This window comes from Aulostomus chinensis, chromosome 7 (genome assembly GCF_037954235.1).
Source record: "Aulostomus chinensis isolate RoL2024-O1b breed Wild chromosome 7, RoL_Achi_v1.0, whole genome shotgun sequence".
NCBI lineage: Eukaryota > Metazoa > Chordata > Actinopteri > Syngnathiformes > Aulostomidae > Aulostomus > Aulostomus chinensis.
This window is the reverse complement of record NC_141326.1, coordinates 18,971,892-18,995,174: the sequence shown is the minus strand read 5'-3', so window position 1 is coordinate 18,995,174 and position 23,283 is coordinate 18,971,892. Positions and strand designations below refer to the sequence as shown.

Genomic DNA, 23,283 nt, shown 5'->3' with positions numbered 1-23,283 from the left:
ATTAGTCAAAATTCAACATATAGTCACATTTATCAGAGAAAAGTGGGTCATAATTGAAATTGTGAGATTAAAAAACGTCATGGTAAAAAATGCACAATTTTCATTTATCATGTCTATGAACTTTTTATTATTATCATTACTATTATTATTTGTTTGTTTTGGGGGCAGAAATGGTCTTCCCTGGCCACAGTTCGGAGGTTTTCATAGGAATTTGATCTCTCGGGGTGGAGTCGTAAACTGTCTCCGAACCTGAGGAACAAAGGGGAGTGTCGATAACCTGTTGCAGGCATCGCACACCTGAAAGACAAACACGGCATCTATAGATGCTACTGCTGATGATGATGATGACGCATTTGTCCCAGGATGAAGGCAAATAGCTCCAGTCGTGCTGGTGTCGCTTGCGGACGCAGGTAGTGAGCGGCACGTTGGTTCCAATGATTCGGAGGAAACCCGCCTACACGGACATCTGGACCAATCGGAGCCTGGCAAACACCTCAATGACACTTAATTGACACGGACCCAGTTCTAGTCCAGAAGGGAGTTTAGGATTAACCGTGCTGTTTTTTGTTTTGTTTTGTTTTGGGTTTTTTTGTTTTTTTTTTAAATTTTGCTAACTTGACAGATTATGGACCGACCGAGCCTTCAGAGACTGTTCTCCTCCTGTGACGTGAACAAATCCGGTAAAATCGAGTACGAGGACTTTACGGTTATCTGCCGCGAGCTCAACGTCCCGGAGTCCGAGATCAGAACTCTGTTTGACAAGTTTGACGCCGACCAAGACGGATACATAGACTACAGCGAGTTCTCGTTCATGTTCCAGGAGGTCTCTGAGACCCTGGACCTGGCGTCTCTGGGCGCCGGGTCGTCCCCGGGCCAAGGCTGCCCGTGGGGAGAGTTCATCCGCGGGCTGGAGGCGGAAACTCTGTTATCTGAAAGGTAAAGTGTGTCCGCCTTCTCCCTGAGTTTTGTCTGACAGGCTCACCAGAAGCTACTGCTAGATATTAGCTTCTCATTTCGCTAAATCCAGCCAGACGTCGGTTGGATGGAGCTAATCACCTGTCAGATCATGTTTTACCAACTTCACCAACAATGTGACCGGCAATTTGGAAAATAACAATGTTTTGCAACTGAGCTCCAAAATCTCGTGCTTCAGAAACAAATACATCAACAACGTGTCTTACTGTGTCTAAAGTGTGAATTCCTGGATATTGAATCTTCTTCTACAAGTTTTTCTGTAATTGTCCCAGTCCTATTTGATGGTTAGTCACTGAAATCATCACTGGACCACACAGAACTGCTGTTATTGATGAGGTTTCATATTTGGTATTGTATGAGCTCAGTACTGGATCCAATCACCAGATCTGAAATATATACAATCTGTCAGACACTCGAAGATGTCATATCAGACGTAAGAGAGTAGGCATTCCCAAACCAGCAGTACAGACTTACTTGATTACATGGGGAACTTATGTAACCACAATGTTCCAGCTAGACAGTCACACACCAGCTCACCACAGAAAAGCAACTGTAAACACTGCTCTTGAGAGAAGGTGGTTGCACACCCCCCCACCCCATGAAGCCATGAAGAAGAGTTCGCTAGCAGCATCTGACAGGAAACTCCTCTGCCGGACGCCATCAGCTGCTGTTTCTGGTGTTGGTCTGTTACTGGTCGTAACAAAGACAAAAACAAACATAACCGCGAGACGTGGCGTGATCCTCCCATCCTTGTGAAACTCCTTGCAAGTGACATCACGCGGCCGATGATCATCTGCTGATAACAGTAGTGTGCATCACTAGTATTTGACACCAGATGTCAAATGAGCTTTGTTGTGTCATTTCTTATAAGGATGCGTATATTTTTTCCAACAAACACCTCATTTCTAGAGTCAGCATTTGCTTATTTCTTAGCGATTTTAGTATTTCTGTTTGTTTGTCTGGCAGCGTTTGACACTAGGAAGACTTGTGTGCAGTTTGAGTTGAAGAACAAGCACACTGACCTGTTCTCCTCCGTGCAACTGTTTGTTCTCCTCCCACAGCCTGAAGGAGCAGCTGGCTGACCTGTATCGGGCCATTCACTGCTCTGCAAACACAGCTCTCCTTCAGCAGTACGAGGAAATCATCCACTCCCTGATCACTCAGAGCCTGGACAACCGACTAGAATGTGAACAGCTGGAGACCAGTTTGAAGCGGTGAGAAGGAATGTCTGGTTTTTCTCAAGTTGGGTGTAAAAAGTTTAATCCTGGGAAATGGAATGGAACAGTTATTAAAATGTCACTGGCCAAAGTTCAAGAAATAAATCATATTAAAAGAGGCCTGAGTAAGCAAGGACAGTGCGTTTCCGTGGCCACGATGTGTGTATGAGCAGTGATATTTAGTATCAGATCATTTTGGAATATGTGATTTTACTTTAAGAAATACAAATCTAATAATAGTGGTCTCACTCAGCATTGTCAGATCCCCTCAGATAGTAAGTCAAAGAACACACACACAAACACACAAAACCAAAGCAGTTCACCCAGGCTGAACTTGGACCTTTATGCACTGAGTGTGTGCTGAATACCTTTGCGGCGGGGGGGGGGGTGAGCAGGATGGGGGAGAAGAAATCCTGTAGAGCCAGATGGGACGTGGAATAAAGAGGAGGAGAGACGATGAGGGGAGTGAGAAAGAAGGAAAAGGTTATATGTAAGAAAGAGGAGTGGAGGATAATGGATTAGAAGATGTGAGAAGCGGGAGTCAGGAGGTCAAAGAAAGAAATGAATGAGGGGAGAAGAAACGAGATGTGAGAAACTGGCGGGGAACGTGTTGAGGAGTAGAGAGAGATATCAAGCGTCTTATTTCCTTCTTGCATCCTCTTAAATTTATGATCGGAAAAACGTTCTATCAGTGTTATTTTGCTCCATCGCCAGAAGGATTTCACACTTGTGATGCTTTCCTGTGCTCTGGCATCGTGTGCAGGTGTAGAAGAAGGAGCCGGACCAACATACTGTTCCTGCTTCAACAGCTGAAACCAGGAACTACTTATTGGCCTGTTCTGTGCGACTGGTGCATTAAGCACCCCTATGAAGGATTTTGATTGATTATTATCAGGAATATTGATTGGACGTAACTTGTTATGGTGTTGCCGTTTCAAAACTCACACTCGGAATGCGTCGTTCATCACCCTCTATGATTTAGCCTCTTGATTGAGACGAGTTTCAGCGATATGAGAGCAGCAGAGTCGGGCTGCGCTATTCGTTTAGATTTATTCCAAATTAAATGATAAGGCCAATTGTGCGTCAAAAAGTGAAGTATTGTGGCGCTGCAGATGTGTCGTACTTACACTTCGTATCCAGCAGACTTAATAATAAATCTTTGTTTGACACAGATGCACACAAGACTGAAACTAAAATCTTTTTTTTTTTTTCAATTAAAGCTTAACATTTCCTTTATTATGGCAATTATCAGTCAGAATAGGAGAGTGAAGATACTGGACTAAAAGAAATGAATGAATCAGTGGCTTTAAATGTGAAGCAGCTCGAACTGCACTTGGGGAAAGATTGTGTGTTGAAGCTGGTTTTTCAGTTTGACATCATTCCACGCTTCAGCGGCATGTGAAAGAAAGGTGACATTCCAGGTTCAAGGAAGTAGGGAGATGGGTTTTAGCTGCCCTGCCTGTTCTTTTAATTCCATTGAAAAAGAAAACTCTGGTATATGCAGCCTCTATGTTTATTTGTCCTTTACGTCAACACTTGTGACGCTTTCAAGTTGAACACAAGCCTAAGTAAAGCACATGTATGTGAGATCTGAGGGATCAGACTCACAAAGATCAGCTCAAATGTGGAATCTGCTTCTCTGAGACCGTCCCTCTCCCGTTGGGTCACGTGATATTTGATGAGCCTGCAGCACGTTTCAGGCTCAGTTGGGTAGATTTGTTACAGAGGGCAGGAGGTGAATGGATTTGTATGTTAATACCAGTTCTATTAATCTTTTGGACCCCCTGTTGGAGAATCTGCTTTGACTCATCACGAGTTGGAATCCTGATAGGAAACTGAGTGTGAATTTTTGTCGAAACAGAGCTGAAGAGATGAACAACAGTCAGCTGGCAGAACTGGAGGATGATATAGAGCAGCAGCTCGCAAGAACAGAGGAACGGGTGAGAGCCGAGGTGAGTGCAGTAGAACGGCTGCAACGCCAGCTGAAATTACCGTTCTAACAGCTTCATTTGACCCACACCCGGAAACACAGGCTGAAATAATGAATCTGATCTCTCAGTCGAGTGAAACACATGGACCAGTAGCTCTCACCTGCATATTTGTGGCGACACGGCTCACAGAGAGCCTGTGTAGAGTCTGATGAAAGCCTCTTTTCAAGGCCTGGTCCGGTTCATATTTGTAGGAAGTGAAGAAAACAGAAGAAATCATGTCTAGCATACAGAGGAAGCACCAGAATGAGGTTGCAGACCTGCAGACTACCGTGGAAAGGCTTTTACAGGTTGGTGTCTCTCTTCTTCTTTTTCATCCAAAATAAACAGATCATTGACAAATCATTTAGGCATTCCTCAACAATATATTTTTTCAAAATATGTTGCGGTTTTCAGTCCACCTGTGTCCGATCACGGACTGATCACACAGAGCAGTCGTCTGCACGTCAGCTGTGTCTCCAGTGACCCCTTTTGATCAGACGGCGCCTCTCCATCTAGATCATCTCTGGAGAGTTGCCGACTAGAAAATATACGCCGATGCTTGATTGCATTGGGAATTGTTGTGGTGTTTTTTGCATAATTGATTAAGGAAAATTAAAACCAGCGAGGAACAGTAGCAACTTGAAACGTGTCGTTTACTTGAAAAACAAAAGTCTGTTGCTGGCTGTGAAGTCAAAGTACAGATACTAGAAACAGAAATTACCAGGTTAAAACCTGAGGTACACACAGAAGAGGATTTTGTTTCCTGCCTGCAGATGTTGACGATGCAGATCACTTAGCCCACGGTTAATGAGCCTGTCGAATGCCTCCAGTATCCTGTCATCTCATCTGTACAATCTCACCTCGTCCAGCTGGAATGACCCAAATACTCATTAAAGACTTTCAATAAAAATAAAAATATCAGTCTCCAAATTGTAGTTCTGGTCAGGCTACAATCAACATGTCTGCAATATTTCTCCCCATTTATTTCTGCGGTTTAAAAACAAAAGTTTCCTCAGCACCACAATTTACTGACACTCTGTTCAGCCCCTCTGTCCGTTTGCTTAGAGTGGTTGTTTGTACTAGTTGTATCAGTGAGTGGAAGCAGCGTGGAGCATCGTACTTTTCCCCAAGACTGAAGTGATGCTACTTCAAACTTGAATCAGAGACAGTTGGATGTGCAAATAATCTCTTTTGGTAAACACTTAAATTACTTTTACATTTATAAAACTGACTGAAAGCCAAATATGTTTTCCTCCAGAGCCAGGAGGATCGTGAATCCAGCCAGTCAAAGGAGGAGGTGGTCGGACTCAACAAACAAATTAGGAACCTCTCACAGGTTTGTTACGACAGGAGAAAATGACTTGTACAAGCTGTCGTAGCGGCTGTGTTGTTGATGCAAATGATCCCCTCAGGAGAACGAGCAGCTCCGGGGCTCTTTGCTACAAGCCCAGACAAACATCGCCGTCCTGCACTCTGAGCTGGACAAGCTGAAAAACATGTACGCCGATCAGAAAGCTCAACATGAAAGGTGAAGCCGCGTGTTTGAACCCAGCTCATGTCCACTGGACCAGATCCAACGTCCAGTTCAATATGTGGCTTGTTTCTTCTTTGACAGAGAAACGGAGGATTTGAGGAGGATGGTTCTGGAATACCAGTCTTACTCCAGTCAGATTCAGATCCTCCAGTAAGTAGACCTGGCATTTGAGGATACTGAGATTTAATTTGCGATTTTTGATGCCTGATTTTTTTTCAGCGTCACAGAAGCTGATTCTTTTTTATATATATATATCTGTGTATGTTGTAGAAAGAAACTCCAAACTCCCCAAAATACGCTTCAAACTATGAATGTCGCATCCTGTTTGTACGACACTGGTGATGTTTTAAGTTGTCGCAGTGATCCTGACCTTTGACCGCCAACATTTTTTCCGTTTTTTTGTAATAAAAGTGTGAACAGCCACAAAATAACAACAGGCTTTAAATTTGTAATTTTCAACGTGTTTCAAACTTTCGTGAACATTACCCACCCTTGCATTATTGATTTTGCTCAGCCTCAACTGATTTTAAAACAGGGGTGAATAAATAATTACAGTTCTTTTTTCTTGACATGTTTGGATTAACACAGTCACTTTACATCTGTCTGACATTTGTTTGCATGAATGCACTGTTAGAGACATGAACCAAAAGCTGTATGACAGTAATGACGGGCTGCGCTCTGTGTTGGCTACTGAAGCGGTTGCAGCTAAAAGAAGGGTAAGTTTGTAGGTGTGCTGATCAATCTGCTCAATCCACCATCCCTGCGTCTGATGCACTGCATTTTCAAAAGTTCCCTCCGTGTCTTTCCTAATCTGCCCAACAGCTGTCTCCTCAAAATGAAATCCCAGCTCGAAGGATGAAACCTCTTCGACAGAGCACCCTCAGCCACGACAGGTAGGTGAATCTGCAGATTGAGCTGTCTCAATGGAAAAAGTCACAGTTAAAGCCTGAGTGTGTGTGGGTGGATGTGGGTGTGGGTGTGTGTGTGCAGCTCCGAGCAGGCCTCAACAAAGTCCACCTACTCTCACGTGGCCTCCTGGGCTGACAAGTACCTGGACAGCGGCGTGTCTCTGCCCATGGACACAGCAGAGAGCTCCGGCAGCGATTACGACAGCGATGACAGCAGATGCTCGGTGGAAACCATCCACCACAGTTATTCCTACGCCCCGTCTGAAGTGGAGGTCAGAACAAACAACCAAAAAAACTTGCTGCGCTCCTGAGCTGTAACAACTTCACACGAGTTTTTCTTGTCTGCTACAGATATCAGAAGTCAAATCTGAAGCTGCAATGTCGGTGACCCCGAGCAGAACAAGTTCCATAGCATCATCACTGCGAAGACGTTTGTCAGCGTTCTCCACTAAGGTACTCGTGTGAATATGACCAGTTAAACCAGTGACAACATGTAACTGGAAGTAAATGGGACGATTATTTTGCATTTTTGACATGAAGCAGTGCAACAATGTTAGCACATCTCGTGTCCATGGCAGCTTTCTTCTGATGGCTGTAACGTTACCTGTTAGAAGATACCTGTTAAAGAAAACACATGATGCACTCGTGTTAATTCAAAATATTTTTCTGTGCTCAAGAGAAATATTCTGTAGTTAAATTATTCAAATTATAATGTTTTTCTAAATGAATAACAGAGATGCTGCTAACTGAGTGCTACTGTGCTCATTACTATTGTTTATTTTTGTTGTTTCTCCATTTATTTTTAAGTATATTTTACAGTTTGAATATGCCTGTGTTGACATTTATAAATTGCCTTTTTGTCGTTTGAAGCCATTAGAGGCCAACATTGAGGAAGCTGAGGAACCTGCTCCAATGTACCGTCTGGTCCTAGCTGGAGACGCAGGAGCAGGAAAATCCAGCTTCTTACTGAGACTGACTCTCAACGAGTTCAGAGGAGACATGCAGACCACTCTGGGTGGGTACCACGCATAGCACATTTAGTATCTTCTTTAGAAGACGTATGAAAGTGCTTTTTTTTGTTGTTGTTGTTGTTGTCAGGGGTTGACTTCCAAATAAAGAGGATGCTAGTGGACGGAGAGAAGACCAGCCTCCAGATATGGGACACAGCCGGGCAGGAGAGGTACCACACTGAGCCGCACCAGGAAAGACTGCCAAAAAATGTTGAAAATGAACGTTGACTTCCTTCACTGTAGGTTCCGCAGTATTGCCAGGTCGTATTTTCGTAAAGCTCACGGAGTTCTACTACTGTATGACGTTACTTCAGAGAGCAGCTTCCTGAATGTCAGAGCGTGGGTGGATCAGATTCAGGTATTCATGAACAGACTGAAGGAGTGCCAAACAATTACCTTACCCAGAATATAGCAGGAACAATGGCCTTTGTTTTTATAAAAGGACTCAGCCGAGGAGAAAATCCCCATGTGTGTTATTGGAAACAAGGTGGACCTGCGTGAACCGCTTCCGGAGGGACGCTGCGTCAGTAGTTTACAGGGAGAGAAGTTGGCCAAGGTGTGTAACTTTTCTTTCCATTTGATGAACTCATGTTTACAGAGACGGCGTAGCCTGCCAGTTGTCTAAATAAACAGACTGCAGTCAGGTATGCTCTGCTTGTAGGTTTACGGCGCCCTGTTCTGCGAAACGAGCGCCAAGGAGGGAACCAACGTGGTGGAGGCGGTGCTTCATCTAGCCAGGTGAGGAGCCCAGAGGGAGTCTGAGTGTTATTGCTCCAGAACCATGGCAACACTTTTCTCCTTTCTTCACAGGGAAGTCAAGAAAAATGTCAAACTGAGGCGTCAGTCGGATTCTCAGGTCAGACTGAATAAAAACAACTCGAAGAAAACTCTAAATAACTGCTGTGGACTGTAGACAGGATGCAGCATTGAAGGTGTTTTTTTTATATGAAGTAAAGTAACTCTTAGAAGTTCATTTTTTTAAGAATAGCTTTTAACCTTCAAAACTTCAATTAAGATGATTTCATGAATAATAAAGTTTTTTTATTGTTGAGGAATAGGGGGTGTACAAATATCAATGCTTGTGATGCGCATTTTGTAAGTTTTTGTATTTATTTGTTCTTTAAGTGTATTTCTTAATTAAATGCATAAATAAATAAGGCACATTGATTCAACAATTCCAGTTAAATAATGTTTAATGGTTTTACAGTCAGAAAACTATTTTTTTGGACTAAAAGTTTAACAGGGGATCAGAAGTGTTTTATAAAACGTAGTTTTCAACTATTATCAGTGAAATATTATATTACAGTTTTATGAACTTCACTTCTAACGGACTCCCTTTTCAAATAAAACAAACAAACCTGAACAAGGGACTGTAACTTCTGCCACGTTGACCAGCAGAAATCTGCACGTACCGATAACTTGGAGTCAAATTCTCGACTTCAGAGCAGAAAGTTTTTCAACTTTACGGACTTCTAACCGTGAGCAGCCTGAGACAGCAGAGCGGTGATTCGTGAAGCTTCTCTGCCGAGCTCGTCAATTTCTTGCAGTTAAAACAAGTGACGTCACTAAGCTACCCAAAGCCACCACCAGAGCTCCCAGTATAAACTTCCAGGAAATTCCCTAAAACACCACAAGGAAAAAAAACAAAAAAACAACACTCCGTTAGCACTCAGTATTTATGACAGAGGATAGTTGAGATGAAGTTTCTTACAGTTGGTCTCTTCTTAGAGGGAATCATGAAAGGTGTGATATTGTCTCCAAGAATCTCTGCAGGTTTCGCTTTCCATTCTCGAGTATCTTTGCCTCCTAATTGTCTTTTAACCAGTTTAGACAACTCGAGGTGGATCGCCTTGGAAAAGGAAAAAAAAAAGAGGAATGGAGGTATCAGAAATTTTGGAGGATAAAAGGTTTACTGTATGGATTTATTGTTTGGAAAAAGAGCCGAAGGAAGTTGTAGTATTTCAAGTGTCCAGCAGGTGAGAGCAGAGGTTTAAAATTTTAAGTCCTAAATGGCCATCAGCCAAATTGAATGTTTTAAGCCCACAGTTGAAAATGTAGTTTTTCTTTCTGCTTTAAAAAAAAAAAGAAGAAGAAGAAGTTCAACGATATAATGTAATATACAGCATGGCTTAATTATATTATGTCTGCAGTAAAATAACTTTCTCACAGAGGCGGATAAACCGAGTTTATCCAGCATCCAGACGAGGGTGTAATTACCAAAGCAGCATATATTTTCGTTTTGTCTAGACGAGAGCAGACATACAGAGTTTGTGATGATGGCCGCGTGCCCTTATAGGTCTGGTCACTGTAAGACTGGGAACTCTGCTGTAAACATATGATGTCTTAAACTATATAATCGAATTGAAATGCAGATGCCAGTGAGTGAAAGCACGCAAGTGAAACAACCCCCCCCCCCCCAAAAAAAAGTTTATTGCTCATTTTTGTAAGGAGGAAGAGTAATTATAGATTCTGTATAATAGCTGGAAAAGGACTCGAGTCTCTTTCTTCCACCTTCAGGTTTTTTTTTGTGTTTTTTTTTTTAAAGCGCAAGGCTTTTAGAGTGACAATATTTAACTCATGTAAGTGTTATTTTTATCAAGTTTGTTGGACAACTCTGAACTGTGTGGTCACACGTCTGCAGACGGCCAAATGTGAAGTTTGCCAGATTCTCTGCGGAGGCTTTGGCAGATCAGACGGATCACACAAACAAGACAGAACAGGCCTTCAAAGAGAGAAGCTGAGAGGATCACAGGCGTCTCTTTTCTGGAGGTTAATGTGTGAATGTCTTTGCTTGAACACTCTAAAACGTGCATATTGAGTGTAAGGTTTCTGTGGTAGGAAGGTCACGGTCTCCAAAAATACAACTAGTAAAGAAGAGGCAGGTGTTTGATCATGCATGTGGGGTACAGACTCAAGGTGGGTTGTTTATTTTGTTGTTGCTTTTTTTAATCTGTTTAAGAATTGAATCGATAGGCTTGTTAGGAGTGTTTTCATGCTCCGTTTCATGGATTTCCATTTCACTTTTCAATTATACCGCGATCATTCAAATCTTAAATTGAATCAGTGTTTTGGACCTGCAGACGTCCCTCTTCTGATTCCCTTTATGTTCAGTTTATCAAAGCGCCCCTGTGCTAAAATTCAGCCTGACAGAGTAAAGGGAAGAGTATCTGTGATTAAAAGTAAAAGTAGAAACTCAGGCTTGACCTTTATTTACTCTAACCCTTTACCATCGGGGGGCTTTTCTGGAATAAAAGCACAAACTCTGTATTAATAATATTGGAAGGCATCTTGTATGTGGGGAATAGGAAATGAGGGGACGGACGAACAGACAGGCTCACCCACATAGTCTCACCTTGGTCGCCGGCTCCAGTTTCAAGGCCTTTTTTAGCAGTTCCATGGCCTCTTTGTATTGACTCGTGTCTGACAGGAGCTGAAGGAGATTAAAGTGAACAACACACAAGGGCTCATAAATAAGACCGCAATAACAGAGCTGATATTTATTCCTCAAAATAAATCTGACCAGGAACCCTCGCTTCACTTATCATTCACGGCTTGATAAGGAAGAGACGAGACGCCTCTCAGTGACGTCTGGCTCCTCACCTTTCCTGTCCTGAAAAGGGCCTTGACGTTGTTTGGCTCGAGGGCCAGAACGTCCCGGCTGGTGTGCAGCGCCTTGTCAAACTGCTCCAGTTTGAGCTGAGCAGTGGCCAGGTTGTTCAAACACTTCACCCGGTAGTCGCGTACCTCTTCCTCCTCTGTCTCTAAGCTGCTGCTAGTACCATCTGTAAACACACACGTACACACACACACACACACACACACACACTCACTCACGTCGGCTCTGCTTGGATGTCAACTTCAATGGATGACACGTAAAACTTTGATTGGTTACAGTTTTTAATCGTGGGAAAGAGTTTCAAGAAATATTCTGACTGAGGGTAGGTCTTTTTGTAGGGTGTCGTTATAAGAACAGCAGAACAGATGCTTATGCTCAGCGCTTAAAGGGACAGTTCAGCCAAAACTCAAAATTCAGTCGTTCATTTCATTTCATTTTCATTTCTTTTTGGCTCAGAATTGCAGACTCGAAGAAGTGCTTATGTTCATTTAGCTACGTTTCCAGATTTCTCAGATGTACAGTATAGTGTCTTAAGCTCAACTTCATATTCACCCTTATGTAGACCTGAAAGCTTCTGAGCCAATAACCCCCCCCCCCCCCCCAAACTCACCAGCTAGTTGCTAACTTTCTAGGCTTCGTCGCTACACAGGTGGCAACAGCCGTAACATGAAATGCATGAAGTAGTATTTTCAAATCAATTCTGAACTTTTAGAGGAACCTAGCTTGAACTGCACTGAAGCTGTAAAAGATATAAAACCAAAACATGAATAGATGATTAGGCTTAGGGAGCTGATGGGTGGTGACTCATCATGAACCATCTCGAATTACACGCACTCATTTGATCCATCATTGAAATCCGCAGATTGATGCAACGCGGCTTTGAGCTACGAGCCTACAAATGTGTCATCTCCTCTTTCAACTCCATCGTTACAGTAAATATATGACGTGGTTATACGACAGAAAGATATCTGCTGGCGAGTGTTTGTGTGACTTCATGTTTACTTGCACATGATTACCAATTAGTCCATTAAAATAATCCATAATCTGCGTGTGTTATGAATTGTATTTACAAACCAAATGTCCTGGAACCAAAATGAGCCAAAAAAGTACCATGTTGATGTCTATGCAGATTGATTTTCATACGCTGGCGTCTTATCATCTGCTAATGACATGATTTTGATGCCCTGATAAACTCTCCTCTTCTGTACCACGGTGAGTTGACTCACTAGGCCTCAGTCATTAATACATTATGAAGCAGTTCGTGTTTTTGTCTTCACTGACTTGTTCCATCACATTTTCCTCTCTGGCCCAGCCTGCCTCTTCAATGATTAAAGCGATTAAGAAGGTGGAAATAATATGAAAGTTGATTAGCTTTAATTATGCAAAACAATTACGCTAATTATCATGACACTTGGCTTAGATAGATGCAGTTCTGCATGGTGATATGTGATTAGTGTGGTGGCAGACCGGAGGAGAGCACGAAACTGTTACGTCATTTTGGACACAGACTGAAGTGGAAATGTTCAAGGCCTCTACATCAAGTGAGTGTATTCATATTTCTTGGGTTGGAGAAGTGCACACACACACACATATATATATATATATATATATATATATATATATATATATATATATATATATATATATATATATATATATATATATATATATATATATATATATATGTGTGTGTGTGTGTATACAAGGATGGATGGATGTACACACATAGCTGCTGGGTACCTCTATTGCGGGTGGTTAGCACATCCAGAGCCATACAGTATGCTCTTGCTGCCATGCTGTATTCGTTCCTCTGGAAATAAAAGTTCCCTCGCTCTCGTTTCTGGTTGCCAATGCGGATGCGATCTGCTATCGGCAGAGTCAACAGGTCTGGTTTGTCTCTGACATCCAGCAGCTGGAGCTGGTAGAGTAAAGGAGCCCATGCTGGAATATCAGGCTCTCTGTAAATAAAAAAAAAAGATACAAGTAAACAACCTCATTATCGTCGCAGGGCAAAGAGCGGGACAATCCTCCACAGAAGACTGCAACCTGCTCCAGATTATTTAGATCAATAGCAAAATCAATCAGGAACTGTTTGCTTCAAAAACTGCAAATACAAGCTAGTTAACATCCTCATGACCATCCAAATTCTTATTTCATTGAACTATATCAACAACAAACTTCCCATTTATTCCTGACTGATTTTATTCGTCATAGACGATTGGAGTTTGATACTTCAAGGACAGAGACAGTTGGATCCTGGATAAATTCATCTGTTTTATACACCAACATCACCCCCCCCTAATCATTCCAGCTCCAACAACACTCAGCCAGTGTGTGTGTGTGCATTCGTGTGTGTGCGTGCAAACTCTATGCATTTCCATTTCTGTGTGTCATAGTGAGGATGGCTTCAGGCACGTGCAGAGAAGGACGCGCTACGGAAAGACATTCCCCTCATGCGATGTCGGAAAGTTGGAAAATTAACTCTCTGTCCGTGTGGAAAGTTGGACAATATTTCACAACACTGATTTTCTGCATGTCACGCAGTGGTACAAATACTGGCAATGAGTTTGTGTTCTCGGAGAAGAGTTTGGGGAATTTGTCACATAATGAAGACAAAGCAACTACGTTTCGTTACCGAATTCAAACAGGAAAGAACCTGGAACTCCAGAGACAAACTGCTAAATTCAGATTTTGGATCAACGCAGTACCAAATGTCTAGCTAGTGATTGTGAAGCAACTTTTAAAGAGACAAATATTTTCCTGGGGATTCAAAAAGACCAAAAACAGAGCATAAGAAGAATCAATTATGGAATTGCATTCACCAAAATGATTAAAAAAAATGTTTCTTTAAATGTTTTATTAACCTTTGCTAATGAGTTTTCTGAATTAAAATGTTCAGGGTTGTATTGACAGCTTGCTTCTGCTGCATATTTCTGTTCCACGGTAAATGAGAATGTAAAAAATGTCTGTAGCCTATAGGTGTTGATCCAAGGAATGTAAAGTGAAGATGTGTACTATTGTTGATGATGCAGGTGTGTGTTTTCACTAGCTTCTAGTAAATATTGAATTTCACTGTTATTCAGCAGCTCACACACCTTTAAAGCAACGATAATTCGAAAAGGCGCCTGGGTGGCTCCGACTCCTTGGAGCAGACGACTTGTATGAACCTGTGAGCCATCGATGGCTTCATCTTACTCAAGAGTCACTCAGAAGGAAAGTTAATTTGCTTTTCAATCATCTGGCTCCCGTGACCACACGGCATACAATGGTCCATTATCCCTTACTCCGTGGTAGCTCTGACTCCAAAATGTGTGTGAGAGAGCATGTCCTACAAGACAGATTGCAAGAACAACAAAAAAAACTGAAAAGAATGTGATATTAAATAGTTTATCAAATAAACTCTTAATGACCAAACCCTTTTAAAGATGACCCTGGCAGTTGAGGATATAATTAGATCTGAGACACAGTCACAGAGAAGGAAGCACAGCTTCCTTCAGCCACCCCACCCACTGGCTGCTGGCTGCAGAGTGTGAGGACCGGGAGTCATGTCAAGTCATGAATTATTCAAACTGCTTGTGTCAATGACACAATTATATCTGTCTAAAAGAATTAGTTGTATGCTGGGAGGCTGTGTCAGCAGGTGGGATCAGGTTACCCTTTCACCTCTGTCCTCTCTGGGGTCCACCATCACTGGCGTGTGAAACCAGCAGCAGGGACCAGGCCTCAGCAACCTGAGCCAGACCTCTGCACTGAGGACCAGTGAAAGCCAGTTCTGCGACGTTATCAGTCAGGACTGAAGCCAGACGTTTAGTGCTGTCTGGTTGTTTTTACATACCACTGGATGTTTTCAAGGATCTCATCAGCTGTGTTGTGCAACAGGCAGAGAAGAACGTACAGCACGCTTGTGCCTCCTGTTACCCTGGGTTCTTTCTCCTGAATGTAACTACAACAAAAGACACAGACATCTTCCCTACGACTGCATTTTTGCCCTAAGAATGAGACAGCTGTACTTTTTACTGTGCGCGAACATACTGTAGCTGTTAGATATCCCCACTAACTTTTTGTACTCTTATCTGTAAACATTACACAATATTCTGAAGGCTGCATATTATGCAACAGTGAGTGTTATTGTACTGCAATAATAGCAGTGTCCTGTCACCCTACAAGACCCCGGTGATCACCTCCACACTCACTCCTAAAAGAAATCTCTTGTTTCTATGATTATGACCGGTGCATATGTAAAAGTGTTCTGTAATGTTTTTGGTTGCTTAAATTAAAAGTGAGCTTGATTTCTTTAGCGGCAAAGACACGGCGGAACCTGTCAAAGTTCACAGATAATGTCCCAGACACTGATTCATAAGTGACATGTTAAAGGGCTTCCTCGCTGAGCTCAGTATTTTCTATCCAGATGCATATTCAGATACCTTAATTCAGTAAATAACAGTAAAAATACTTCATTACAAGAGAGCGTCCTGCGTGAATAATGTTCCATAAAAGCATGCATAGGCCAAATGTGCTTCAACTATCAAAAATAAAAGTGCTCAGTGCAGAAAAACGCCTCCCGTGTTACAAACCAGGAAACCGGGGAGATTAAGGATCTCACGTGAAGGCAGAAGAAACTACACAAGAATCTTTAATTGCTTGCTTATGATTCTGGAGCCAGCTGCTGGGTCAGAACACCGTTAACATGGAGGAGCAGGCACTGAGGCCTTGAGAGGAGAAGGGTTCGTACTCTGAAGGACAGGAAGCAAAGGCAGACAGGAGACAGACGAGGGTAAAACTCCAGGAATCAGATCGAGAGTCAAACACAAGAGAATCTAGTAATACGTCACCCAAAAAAGTGCTCTTTTCATTGCAAGTACGAACAAACTGGTGTCTTGAGCTCACAGAGAGGTTTCACTCCTGCATCGCTTCTTTTTGACTCCAGATTGCAGAAAGCTCAAAGCGAATGGTGACTGATGGTAAACGGCCACTGCAGAGCCATAGAAATGATGGTAGTAAAATAAAATGCTGTAGGGTTAATAAAATTAACACAGTAAACAGACTCATTTAAATTATTTAATAAAGAACGTAAGATCTGATCAGTTATATAATATCGACTATCTACTCCAATTTACCAACAAGAGAAAATGCATGTATAAATGTACATTAGCTGTATAAGGCAAATGATTAATCAGGTCACTTTGAAAATGAAAAAGAAACAGATTATTTGATTATCACTTTTGCTTTAAACAGATGTCAGAGTTGTGAGTTGACCGAACAGTGTTTGGTTTATCAATAACTGAGCAGTAAAAGCTCTTGCTCATTATATTATTGGATATAAATACCACTTTGCAACTCATGACTCACTCTGATCAGGGCACATTAGCTGATGAGTCATTTCTTGTCAGTCGATGCAGGTACAGCCGCCTCAGTGTCAAGTCTGCAAAATTGAACATTCAAAATCCAAACTTAATGAAACCCAGAGGAAGCAGAAGTCACACACGTCCTGACTGAAAACAGGATTCACCAGGTGACTGAGCCGCACACGTCCCCCCGACTGAGGCTTCACGGAGAAAATAATCAGCTTCCATTGTTGCCATTGAGCGTTAAGTAGAATGGTCACGCCTGGTGACCTGTTGAGTGTAATCTGAGAATTCGGCACTCTCACGGGTCTAGAAGGTTTATGGTGTCATGGGGGTCACTAGTGATTAGCAACGCACCAGTGTGTTTCTGCACTGAGCTCCATCAATGAGCCCCCAGGGTCTTATTAGTCCGGAGAGGAAGCAGTGGCTGGTCAGCGAGGTAAGATCTTTTTCTCTGATGAATCCTGGACCTGCGACTTAAAGCTCAGGTCCATGTCCAAAATCAGCTTCTCTTCAGGTGTTAACACGGCCAGAAGCTTGAAGGTTGCTGTTTGGAGCTTCTTACAGTGCAAATGTGTGAGGTGTAATGATACAGTCTCAGCTGCTGGGTTCCAACGTACATGCATTGTGTTTTTTTGTTGTTGTTGTTTTTAAGAGTAATATGTTAAATCAAGTAAAGACGTAAATTCCTTCCATTTCAGCTTCCGTCATGAAAACGCATCCAGCACGATCAGGAAAGCCAGCAGCCTGATAGCTGGATGTTCTCAGGTTGTCACAATTAGAAGAACAGAAAGAACTCTGCTCATTACCAACTCCAACAGCATGTGTCACGTGTGAGTGCGTGTGTGTGTTTGTGTCACGTGTGTGTGTGTGTGTGTGTGTGTGGGTGGGTGTGTCTGTCATAATGGTGAAATGTTGTCTGTCAGACTCCTACGATACCAGAGGGCAATTTTGTTTCTTATAAATCTTTCCCTGTGACAGTGTCACAACAAAAGATGATGGTGTTAAGCAACTCAACAGGTGTGTAGTTGAGATGAATAAGGGGGTGTGGCTTGATCCACGGCAAAGGTATGATCAGGTGGGTATTTAGTGGTTACCATCTTAAACCAAACCCACATTCTTTTTGCCTATGCTGAGGAGGAACCATCATCACCAACATGTTGTTTGAGGCCAGTCTAAAAACTAATGGATGGATTGGAAAGATATTTAATACAACCAGAAATATGTGCTTAACCTAAAGAGGGGATCTGCTTTGTAGATGGCAGGATTTACTGCGGCTGTGAGTGCTGTTTGTCTGGTCATGTCATGGATTCATTTTGATCAAATTACTTGAGTACACGGGGAACCTTTCAGCCTCATCAAATCATCTCGATCGTATTTTCAAAACAATCTTCCAGAGAAATGACCCTCCGAATTGTCCCCTGACCCAAAGGTCAGATACTGAACCCCTTATTGCCCTAATGGCTCTGTGACGGGCTGGCGACCCATCCAGGGTGAACCCCGCCTCTCGCCCAATGTCAGCTGGGATAGCCCCCCCACACACACACACACACCCGCGACCCTATAAGTGGTAAAGAAAATGGATGGATGGATGGAAGTCCCAGTGGATATTTGAGCCAAAACTGAAGAAATTCAATGAAGGCATCTCACAGAGATGAAAAGACTGAATTTGAATTTAAAACATTTTGCTCATTCTCGAAACAAAGAAATCTATTAGAGAAATATTTATAAAAGTTTGAGTTCATAGGAGGGGCACCATTTGCTGATTTATCTTAGAAAATAGCAAAAAGATCAACAAATTGTTTTAGCTGGTGCTGGACTAATGTTTTTAGCTAATGGTTCTTCATAAATGTGGAGTGCGGTGCATGGCGGTGCAGTGGTCAGCACTGTTGCCTCACAGCAAGAAGGTTCCGGGTTTGAGTCCCAGCTCCATCACAGGATCTTTCTGTGTGAGTCTCCATGTTCTCCCTGTTCCTGTGTGGGTTCTCTCTGGTACTCCAGCTTCCTCCCACAGTCCAAAGACATCAAGAGGGGACGAGGCTGATTGATACTCTAAATTGACCGTAGGTGTGACTGTGAGTGTGAATGGTTGTCTGTCTCTATGTGTTGGTCCTGTGATGGACTGGTGACCTGTCCAGGGTGAACCCCACCTCTCGCCTGGAGGCTACTGGGATAGGCTCCAGCCCCCCCGACCCTTAACAGGATAAGAGGTAGAAAATGGATGGATGGAGGAGTTAATAGAGTTAATGATAACATGAGGAAACATATTAAAACATTTCACATTATTACAAATATGGCAGTTGCAGTTTATTAAATGAAAAAAAATACACGATAAAAATGAAACCCATGTCTGCATAGCTACATATCGATGGTCCTTCTGTTTTGTTTGGGTTTTTTTTGGTCTGCATGTGTGTGACGCAGTTGTATTTGTGCTATTGCTCCTGCAAACAGGTGAGAAAAAAGAGATGAGACTGGTTTTTCCCTCTCATCATGGGAAATAACATATATTATGGATGACCTGATTCATGTGTGTATCAGTTCAGCAAACTTCCTCATTAAGGTGTATCGTAGTGCCACTGAGTCACTGTGTTATCTGTCATGCAGACCCCTCGCCGTGCTGACTGAAAGGAAAAACTCCCTCAGAGGGAAAACAGTGGTTTCTTTGACGTCACGCTCCTCTGCTTTGAATGATGGAAAGGCCAGAAATGTACCTCACTCTTGTTTCTATGGTTACAACCTTAGATAGTACACTAATATACTGTAGTAAATGTGGTGTGCCACTTATATGATAATTGGAAAAGCAAGAGGATTTATGAGGTTGTTTATTCTTTACAGCGATGAAAACAGGCCTGCTGTCTGTTTTGACTCTCGGGTGGACACACGGCACCAATACAGCCGTGCAAAGGAGCTTAGCTTTAATCCGTTGGTGCGACGTCACAGCTGTTTTTACTCGCCTGCTGCCACACTGCCTAATTTACAGAAAAACAGCCTCCTGTTACAGCCAGAGATCTAGAAACTAGCCGTGTAAGGCCTCTCCGGTTTGTTTTGATTTCCTCCTCCAGCATTGAGTAATGAAACTGCACTGGCAGGGTGGATTCCGCCTGGATCCTGGCTGCTGAGCTCCTCAATAGTCTCCATATAATCTGCAGCAGATTTCCTGAGCCTGTTTAAATGAAGCCGGTCTCACACCCAGGGCCACCTGCAGGACGCAGAGTGGCGTTTTAATAGCAGGATTTAGAATAGCCAGATGTTTCACAGAAATGTGAGGATCATTCGCTTTGATAACTTTAACATTAAAAAAAGAACCTCTTCGGAACTTGTATAATGATATGAAAGTGTAAATAAGGCTCATTTTAAATATAAAACATGTAAACTTCATTGTTCCAGTCCTGCTATGTTCCTTTGCATGATACTACATCCATATATTAAGACTGTTAATCATGTGCTGAACATCTACAAGTTACTTCTAAAAACTTGCGATTGGCATTTTTATTCTATTCACTACTATTACCGCGTCATAGTTTAGTACAATTGTTATTTTTGCCTAATTGTATGAAAGAAATTGATTATTTTTATCTCCATCCCTGTGTGTAAACAGGAGGGGTCATTGCAACTTGTTGCTCAGTGCAGGAAATGTCCATATTTAGTCATGGCAGGCATCAACAAGCTAGATTTTTATGAATGTTATGAATAATATTGGGGTTTCTGAGTATAAAATCATTGTAAGCTTGTTCTTATTTTCCTTTTGTTCTTTGATAAATGATGTCACTCTTTAAACTAGGAAAAGACTATCAACTCGTGGAAATATTTGCAATTTGAAAAAAACTGCAAAACTCAAAACATTAAAAAGCTATGGATTATATGATAAAGATCTAATTTATCTGAACTGGCTTTGACCAGGGAATGAATTATGAGATTGAAACAGCTGTAATTTTACTGAAATAGAATAGCCCTCCAAGCCGTCTTGACCACTTGAGAATTCTCTTATAAAACATTGTTGCTCAACAGTCTGAAGAGACAACGAGACGCAGAAAATGTGCAGCCATTTAGCCAAATCAGTGAGGCAAAAATGCATGTGGACTTGATGGCAAATAATACAGTAAATACTCCAAAAAATGAAGCAGTCAAAGTTTGATTAAAGCAGATTCAAAGTCTTTAAAATAATGTCGCTGCCATGGTAGCGTAACACTGCTGTGAGACTAGAATACATGAAAATCGCTGAGCAACAGAGGAGTGGCTGTGGTCAAACGTTGCATGTTAACCAAACTAAAAACATGTTTATGGCTTCAGTGGTGCACATTTCACCGCCATCTTTGAAACTGAAGCCACAAAAGCCAACAAAAAGCTGAGAGGTTTCAGTGGCTGCCGCGCTGCACACCTCCAGAGGGGATCAATTTCAAAATCCAATCGGTTGATTCTCTTTCCGAACTTCTGTCATCAAAACAAATTTCACCCAAATCTTTACTAATTTTTTTTTTGTTGTAGTTGTCTTGCAAACAGAACTGGCCAACTAACAGCAGTGGTGGTGACATCACAATCCGTAACTGATGTAATATAGATGTATATGTATCACATCCGTATCGCCACCTGTTCTCTCCCTGCAGTGACTGTGTGTGTGTGTGTGTGTGTGTGTGTGTGTGTGTGTGTGTGTGTGTGTGTGTGTGTATACAAATGACGCTGAAAAGCTATGAGACAAAACAGCCTTTACTCTGACTCACGGACTAGAAGGACAAGTTTCAGACTTATGCAATATTCTGCAATCTCATGTACGTTTGGGTTTTCCTGTGTGAATGGGGCTAAATGAATAATTCCACACACACCAAAAAAAAAAAAAAAAAACAGTTCAAAGGTTTTGCTGTGAGTTATGTGGATGAGAGGAATCTGTGTTAGACAGAAATGTATCACCAAGGGGTCATTAACTGGGATATCAGCTTCTCTGTTATCGTGGAAGAAGTCTTATCCGACAATTGACTCTTAATCCATAATCAATCTATATGAAGAAGTCTCGGAGGTGTGCACACGGCGCGGTCAAGTGCAGCCTGCAGGGATGGAGGCTTCAGTTCTGCTAAGTAAATGTGAAGAGAACAGCGACGACAGATGTTACGTCTGCTGATTATATCAATCGAATCTCTGTCAGTTTGGGATTTCACTTTTGAACTTCAAAGCTTGACAAAGTCGGAACGAGGAGCCAAAAATCCTGCTCTTTGAAAGATGAAAGTGGCCCTCTTCCATTACGGTTATACTCAGACAAATGTTTTCCTACTTTAGTGACACAGAATGTTGAGAGAAGAGTTTTCTTGGTTTCTCTTTAAATGAGCGATCAGAACTTGTGATTTGAGCACAAACTCGGGGTGTTAATTACGATTCAACAAGGGTGTTTTTACCTCCGTCTGTAATTGTGATCATTATTACATATGCGACCACAGATTAGTTTACGTGTGACAATCTGAAAGGGGATTAAATGTCATGAGAGATACCGATCAGAAATTAATTTGCCTTCCAAGTCCGAGCTGTCACACATGCATGTGCTGAAACCAGATAACTCCCTTGTGAAATGTCACCATTTGCAGAATATCATCTTGCAAATTAAGCACACAACAAAGGAACAGCAGCTCTATAAGGCACCCTCCCTGGTTATGAATGTCCCTTTCATGTGTGTCCATACTGACGTTTCTGAAGCTGCACAGTTTGTGTAACCTCAAACAAAAAATGTTTTTATCACTGTTTTTTTTGTCTTTTCACTGTTGTCCTCCTGTCACCTAAAAGAAACATGACTGGCTCAGTGAGTGTGTTATCCTCCAATAATGATCCAGCTTCCTCTTAGCAGCAGCAGCAGCAGCAGCAACGGTAGCAGCAGCAGCAGCAACGGTAGCAGCAGCAGCAGCAGCCAGCTCTCCTTCTGTCTGCAGCCTGTGAATCAATAGCAGCACTCTGAACTCCTGACTTATTAGTCAGGTTGTCAGGGAGGAGCAGCTCGAGTCGGCTAGCTGTGTGAAGCAAATGCATCAGGTCATTAGCACGAACCTTCATTCCTTTCCTCTCTCTCTCTCTTATAGTCATGCTGAGGTATGAGAGCACATTTCTCAAGAGGAAGGGCTAGACTTGACTCCATCAGAGCCACTGGCTGTGGCAGAGGTCACTCTCATCACACATACGGCTGTATGTTGTATCTGCTTCTTTTATTCCTATTACGTTGGCAAATCGAGTTGATTTCCCTTACAGATGATGTAGTGTTTTGCTACACATGAGCTCACTTATTTTGCCCTTCACCATCTGGAAAGACAATATTAGAAATTACCGCAGTGCAACTAATCCCATCAGCGCTGTCAAACAACGGAGATTGTTTCATTACAATGAGATCGACCGAGTTAATCCCTCAAGCTTAAACACAGCACATCTGATTTTGATTTAGCAGCGACGATGTCAGTGGGAGTCTGCCAGTCATTAACTTTGAGTGGAATATTGTACGTGCGTATGTGTGTGTGTGTGTGTGTGTGTGTGTGTGTGTGTGTGTGTGCGTGCGTTAGACCGCTGCAGACAACTGATGACGGAGCACTGACGTCTCAGCGAGATGAGTCACACTCCACATCCCCAGTGACAGTACCTCCTCATACCACACACACACACACAAGTGCACACGCATGCACACACAAACACGTCACTGCCACTTGTCACTCGGCTGCAGAGCTCCTTCCCCCAGGCAGCCAC

General features: G+C 42.4%; 2 protein-coding genes across 2 annotated transcripts in view; one reads left to right on the top strand and one right to left on the bottom strand.

Moving 5' to 3' along the window:
* The first annotated feature begins 306 nt into the window (after window positions 1–306).
* rasef2 (RAS and EF-hand domain containing 2) lies at window positions 307–8,781 on the top strand. The gene is made up of 17 exons (XM_086208962.1): window positions 307–936; window positions 2,037–2,189; window positions 4,054–4,144; window positions 4,375–4,470; window positions 5,421–5,498; window positions 5,575–5,690; window positions 5,778–5,846; window positions 6,331–6,412; window positions 6,519–6,589; window positions 6,687–6,876; window positions 6,956–7,057; window positions 7,475–7,619; window positions 7,703–7,784; window positions 7,858–7,972; window positions 8,057–8,170; window positions 8,276–8,352; window positions 8,425–8,781. Exons 1-17 carry the CDS (start codon window positions 626–628, stop codon window positions 8,525–8,527), a joined length of 1,995 nt encoding a protein of 664 aa, XP_086065088.1. The 5' UTR covers window positions 307–625; the 3' UTR covers window positions 8,528–8,781.
* fkbp16 (FKBP prolyl isomerase 16) overlaps window positions 8,779–23,283 on the bottom strand; it is a 27,779-nt gene continuing 13,274 nt past the window's right edge. The window contains exons 4-8 of the mRNA XM_086208964.1: window positions 12,971–13,188; window positions 11,215–11,396; window positions 10,967–11,044; window positions 9,326–9,463; window positions 8,779–9,234 (exon numbers count right to left, since the gene is read on the bottom strand). Coding sequence (XP_086065090.1) covers window positions 9,148–9,234; window positions 9,326–9,463; window positions 10,967–11,044; window positions 11,215–11,396; window positions 12,971–13,188 — 703 coding nt within the window. The 3' untranslated portion in view covers window positions 8,779–9,147. The remainder of the gene's footprint in view (window positions 9,235–9,325; window positions 9,464–10,966; window positions 11,045–11,214; window positions 11,397–12,970; window positions 13,189–23,283) is intronic.

Coding starts and splice junctions, on each gene's coding strand:
- rasef2 (XM_086208962.1), top strand. CDS start 626: ATGGACCGACCGAGCCTTCAGAGACTGTTCTCCTCCTGTGACGTGAAC. Junction 4,471..5,420: donor CCGTGGAAAGGCTTTTACAG/GTTGGTGTCTCT, acceptor GTTTTCCTCCAG/AGCCAGGAGGATCGTGAATC. Junction 8,171..8,275: donor AGGGAGAGAAGTTGGCCAAG/GTGTGTAACTTT, acceptor CTCTGCTTGTAG/GTTTACGGCGCCCTGTTCTG.